General features: G+C 46.4%; 1 protein-coding gene across 14 annotated transcripts in view; it reads left to right on the top strand.

The window, feature by feature from the left end:
- Positions 1 to 1,277: 1,277 nt before the first annotated feature.
- FNBP1 (formin binding protein 1) overlaps positions 1,278 to 6,000 on the top strand; it is a 129,548-nt gene continuing 124,825 nt past the window's right edge. For 13 of the 14 annotated variants that reach the window (XR_014152533.1, XM_081847050.1, XM_081847049.1 and 10 more), the window contains exon 1: positions 1,467 to 1,637. Coding sequence is in view for 13 of the 14 variants with exons in the window: in XM_081847050.1 (XP_081703176.1) it covers positions 1,614 to 1,637 (24 nt within the window). In the remaining variant the exon portion in view is untranslated. Of the gene's footprint in view, positions 1,638 to 6,000 lie in introns of all 14 variants that reach the window. The other variant, XM_081847045.1, reaches the window with a different exon arrangement.

Raw genomic sequence — 6,000 nt, 5'->3', positions numbered from 1 at the left:
ACATTTTTATACCTACACCTGTTTTACATGAAGTAAGAGAGAGGTTATAGGAGACACCAACAAACTCAATTCCAGTTTGCTTTCAAACTAAACTCTGAATCACAACAATTTATAATGATTGCATCTAACTATTTTTTTCTGATTTTTTTTGGGGGGGGAGGGACAGTCAGTGCATAGAGGAGCCCCTCTGTCTGCTACGAGGCTATTATTGTCACTCAGAAGAAACCCAACTACTTCTGCTGGGATGCACCTGCTTGCTTGTGTGATCAAAGGTTTCAGAAACTGATATTCTGGGTCTCTACATAAGGAGCAGGCAACAGATAATGAGCAATGTCTTCCACTTGAGGTTGACCACAAATACAAAGTCTGTCTGAGTATGGGACCTTCTTGTAGTGGCTATTCAACACTGCAGTGGGCATCACTTGGAAACACAGCACAGTGAAGAAGGTGGCATATATGGTCCCCCCCCCCCAAATTTAATTCCCATGACAATCCTGTAAGGTAGGATAGTCAGCTAGGCAGTGACTCACTTAAGGTCACCCAGCAAGCTCCATGGCCCATTTTAACCCTGCTCTCCCAACACTCTAACCACTTCACCACACTTCCTGTGAAGCACCTGGAAGCATTTTGCAATGGCTTATGTGTGTAAAAGGAGGAGGAGGATTTGGGGGTTGCAGTGTGCATGCCAAATATTCTCAAATATAGAATTATGGGTGGTGGTCTCTGGGTTCCACCTCCTGTCCGTTTACATGTGCCACAGTGGGCCACATTCTGAAACTCCACCATCTAATATTTTTCAAGGCATCTGGAACTATACTTGATAATGAGATTACATTAATATTCTTTACGTGAAGGCAAAGTTTATTCATGCTCTTCTTTTTATGAGCTGGACTTCATCATTTTAACCCAAATGCAAATGGACTCATTCTCCGTGCCTATTCTATAGTTTTGTTTTTAATCTTTTCGTTTCTATCTGTAGTTATAACTGGGTTTTTTTCTGCTTTCTCTGCATTACAAAACGAAATAAGAAAACCTGTACCAAATCTGTACCACAGTTGCATCTCTGCTGCAAAGCCTTAGGATGCTGCACTGAGATTTGAGGAGCTTCACTTGACAGCTTGGCTCAATAAAATAAAATAAAATTCCCCTGGAGCATCAGTTGAGCCCACTCTTGGCGCCTGCGCAATCCCAGCACCAGACTACTGAATCCCCCCCTCCTCCTTGCATGCGCCTTACTGCCGGGCGCATGCGCGCTTCCCAGGTGCTGTCAATTCCTCCCTGGGTCTCCTCCCTTTACTACTCTGAGAGCTACTCGCTTGATTTTGCTGCTGCCGCTGCTGCTGCTTTGGCCATTTTGCTCTGGAGGCAGCAATGAGGTGGTAGCAACAATAGCCACGAGAGGAGGCAACCTAGCAAGCAATCAAATCAAGGGCACAAAGCTCTATTATTGTTGCTATATTGTAGTTTTGCAAGCTTATGCTCTTTTTGCAAGCGGTTTGGAGGGGTGCTGGCCTCGCTTTTGGGGTGGCAGGCGAAGGACGAGGGGGTGTGGACCCCCCGGCGTTGAATATCGCACCCAGGGCCGGCCCCCTAGCCCACCCGTCGCTGGAGCCATGAGTTGGGGCACGGAGCTTTGGGTAAGTAGAAGAGGCAGCAAGAGGAAGAAATGGGTTGGTGGTCGTGGAAGAGAGGCATGGATTTTTGCAGTGTGTGGGTGGGGGCTATTTCTACATGGCTGAGCAGCAGCATGTGGGGGAGAGGGATTGCATTATTCCTGAGCTGGAGTGGGGGTCGACGAGCGCGTCACTTCATGCATGTCTCCCTCTCACTCACACACACAAAATGCTGGGGGTTTGGATCTGCATGGAAAACTGCGATAAGGTTAGGTACAGAGAGGCATTCTATTAGAGTTCTAAATCCGCACAGGAAAACAGTGCAATAAAGTTAGGTCTTTATTCTATTGGCAATTTAAGTCTTCGTAGAAAATGGTGTGAGAAAGTTAACTCCTCCAAAAATAAAAGCCAGCCTCCAGGTTTCGGCTAATATTCGACCTCCTAAGAGTAGACCCATTGAAAATAAGGGGTATAGTTAGTTTGGGTCTATTCATTTTAGTGGGTACACTCTTGAATAGGGTTTATTGGAATGCAAAAGCCGGTCTTTCTATGGGTAGAAGCCAAGTAAGTCTTACATAGAGTAGACCCGTTGGAAATCAAAGGACTTACGGTAGTGGTGGAGATTGGGTACAACCCCCTAATAACCACAAGGTTGGTTCCCCGCAGAGCAGACCCACTTGAAATCCGTGTGCTTAAATTAGTCATGCTCGTTTTATTTCAAGGGGTCTACTCTTGAGGGGGGGCTAACACTGGGTACAAATCCTACGCAGTAAGATAACACAGCCGGTACCAGCAGAACACACAAAAAATATTAAGGCCAGTTACCCTAAGCTTTTGCCATAAATGTGTCCCTGAGTGGGGCTGCAAAGGTATAAAATCATAACATTAAATCAGTTAAAACAATTTGCAAGCAGAGGACCAGGGGAAGTATTTAAAACAAACACTAAAATACATTGATTGCAGTGAGTCTACTCTGAGTAAGTCCTTAGATCTCAACAGTAGTTATCTCTGCTCGCCTCTCTACACGCCTCATTCTCTGCCGCCTGAAAATAACGGTTTTCCTCCTCGTGTTCCCTCCTCTGCAATGTAGTGTTTACTAGCTCTTTTTTTTTTTTTACAACCCCCCCCCCCAGATGTTTCCACAGTTGAGAAAGGGGAGGGGAAGAGATAGCCAGCGAATGAGTATGTGCACACATGTCCGTATTAATCATATGCACAATTAATAATTGCCCTCTGGAATGTCATAATGAATACTGTCGTTAAAAGAACCCAAGCGCTGCACCAGACTATTCGGAGTAGACCCATTGGAATGTAAGGACTTGAGTTGGTCCCATCACGAGAGATTTCAATAGGTCTACTCCGCGTAGGGCTAACATTGGCTGCAAGCCCCTCCTCCTTCTCCCCTCCCCCCCCAAAAATATTGCCGCGTTGGTGAAGGTTTGTTAGAGGAGCAAGTGACGTTTCCTATTTTAAAAAATAATCATTTGTATTTCTCAACTTGAGGAAGGAAATCTGTGTCATTGCTGTGTTCACCCCCAAGACTGCAATGGAGAGAGGAGGGGGGAGGGAAGAGGAGGTGTGTTTTATGTCCATGATAAAACAGTTTCCTGGGAGAGGAGTCCTGGTGGTCTCAGCAAAGAAAAGGAAATAATGCATTTCTTTTTAAAGGATTTAAGGCTGGGGGAACAAGATCAGAAATTGGGATCTTCCTTTCTGATGTGTTTTTGCCTGTCTGTTGCAAGGGTTTAGGATAGCTCAGTTGGTTAGAGAGCAAAAAAGGCAGGCAGTGGCTTCATGTACAAAATGATCCAGCTTCTAGTACCCTTAAAAGAGAGAAAACAGGCTGTGAGGAAACTGGTTTGGAATGGGAAGATCAGACTTGCAGGTTTCTATTCACCCAGTTTCTTGGGACTTGGCAGCTGTTCTTGGGAAGTTAGGTTGCACCCTTTCTTCCTCTCACCCTAGAATCCAAGATTTGTAGAGTTGGAAGGAACCCCAGGGGTCATCTAGGCCAACCCCCCTGCAATGCATTAGCAGCAAAACATCTCTACCCCTAAACAGCCTCTTCACCACTAACACTGCCACCCCCAGTGCCTTTTATCTGCCCTACAATGGGGGGGTGGAGAGACCCACTGGCCATGGGACTAACTTGAGGCAGCCACAGCAATTTCTTAGTTTGGTCTACCTTGCAAGGCGATTGTGAGGATAGAATGGGGGAGGGGAATCAGGTCCCGCTTTGGGGCTTCCCATTGGGTGCATCTGCTTGGCCACTATGAGAACAGGAGGCTGGACAAGACAGGACTTTTGGGGCTTGATACAATAGCTGGGCTCTTCCTAAGTTTACTGCAATGGGCTCTTTGGGGAAAAAACAGAGGCGTAAATCCAAAATACTTAAAAATAAGGTGAAAATTGGAGGTTGCGTCCAGCACAGTCAACCCATTGAAACTGATGGATGTGGTGAATTTAGGGTCATAAATGTCAGTGGGTCTCCTCTGAGTAGAACTTGGATGGGTTAAACCCAGGATTTTTTTAAAAAAGCAATGCTTAGACATGCCGGCCTTCGAAGATTCAGCTGTGGGTGGGTGTGGGTGTGCGCACATGGACGCATGCGTGTTGGGTGTGCCCTGAGGCTACATTCTGAGACCATTGCAAGCCTTTGTATGAATTAAGGCTCAGTTTCCATAATCAGAATAACAAGTAGCCTTAGAATCAAAGAGTCGGAAGGGACTCATAGGGTCATCTAGTCCAACCCCCTGCAATGCAGGAATAATAGCTATTAGTAGCCTTATCAGAAAAATTCACTGAGGATATTTACCCTGGTCTTTGACACCCATGATAAATATTTTTAAGACCCACCGCTGTTCTTGTGATTTGTCTTAAACTGCTTCTTAATTTTATATTTTGTAGCAGCATGCCCTGGGAGTGTATGGGGAAGATAATAATTTGAATTAATAATAATAATACCCCCTTTTTAAAGACATCTAAGCCAATGGGCCATTTCAGCATTTTGTGGCAGTGAGTTCCATCAGTTAACATTGCGATTTTTTTTAAAAAATGTGTGTGTGTGTGTGTGTGTGTGTGTGTGTGTGTGGAGGAATACAATTTGTACTGAGTCGCTAACCTTTCAGCTTCACTGTATGACCCTGTTAGGTTCTGATATTGTGCAAAGGGGAGGGGAAGCTTCTCTCTAACCACTTCCTCCAACACTCTGCAGACCTAGACTCCTGCCCTTGGGAATCTGCAATGCCCCCCACGCTGGCTGCTATCTTTACAGCTCTCCCTATGGCCTATAGCTGACCACAGTCAGCTAGATCAGTTGCAGGGTTTGTCTTATCTATGGCCCAGGTGTGCTTCCTCAGTTTGGACCTTTAACAAGCCATGCTTGAGCTTATCTTGGTTTTTGGAAGACCTGGAGGCAGGTCCCTTAGAGCAATGTTCTAAAAAAAGGATGAAGAGTTTTGCACCAGGGATGGGGCAGCTCAATTTCAGGGGCCTAGTGCAGCCCCCTGGACCTCTCTGTCTGGCCCTAATAACTTTCTCCGAGCCACAGTCCATACCTTTTCACCCTCCTTCATTTTATTTTGCCCTTTGTCATTGCCTCTTGCTTGGATGGTGGTCCGTGTCAGAATGAAGACTGCTATAGAAAGGTGAAATTCACACCCATTGCTCTGCCCTCTTTTGCCTTGGACTCCACCCAGCAACATGTGGCCCCTGGAAGGTTGCCTGAGAAGAAAATGTGGCCCTTGGTCTGACACATGGTTTCTACCCTTGTTTTTGTTTGTTTTTTACACACTGGAAGAACACAGATGTATGAGCTGAGCATTGTGGGGAATGGCAGAGCAGAACTGTATTAGAGCTTCCTCTTTTGACGAGCAGGTTGGGATTTGTGGGTGCAACAAATAGCTTAATGATAGGTGTTTTAGCTGCGGAGAGTTGGCCAAAGGGAATTTGAGCTGGAGGCCAAGGATGGCATGGCGTTAGCGGGCCTTGTGGCTTGCGAGACGCAGCAGGATTTCGGAGTTGTGGATGAGCGCCACAATTGCTCCTGAGGTGAAAATGCATTTACTGAATAACTCTGGAAATTGGTCGCGGTATCCCTGCATCCTTAACAGCCATGCAGTTTCAGGGCTGGTCCAAGACATTTTGCTGTTTGAGGCAGATCAGAAAATGGCACCCACTACTGCTGCCACAGGCAACTGGAGGCATCCCAGGGAACCCTCAACACACCAAAGCTGGCAGGGGAGAAAAAAGGAGGCCATAGAGGAACAAGGGGCAGCGGCAGAGGAACTGTCCTGGGATGGCGGCTCCTATCAGCCGCCAAAGGAGAAATGAAGGCAGGCGAGGATGCCCTTCTCTTTCCAGTTATGCTGCCCCTCTCAGCTGTCCT

This window comes from Podarcis erhardii (assembly GCF_964252035.2).
Source record: "Podarcis erhardii genome assembly, chromosome: Z".
Taxonomy (NCBI): Eukaryota; Metazoa; Chordata; class Lepidosauria; order Squamata; family Lacertidae; genus Podarcis; species Podarcis erhardii.
Note: the sequence above shows the minus strand (reverse complement) of the source record. Positions and strands in the feature narration are given on the sequence as shown.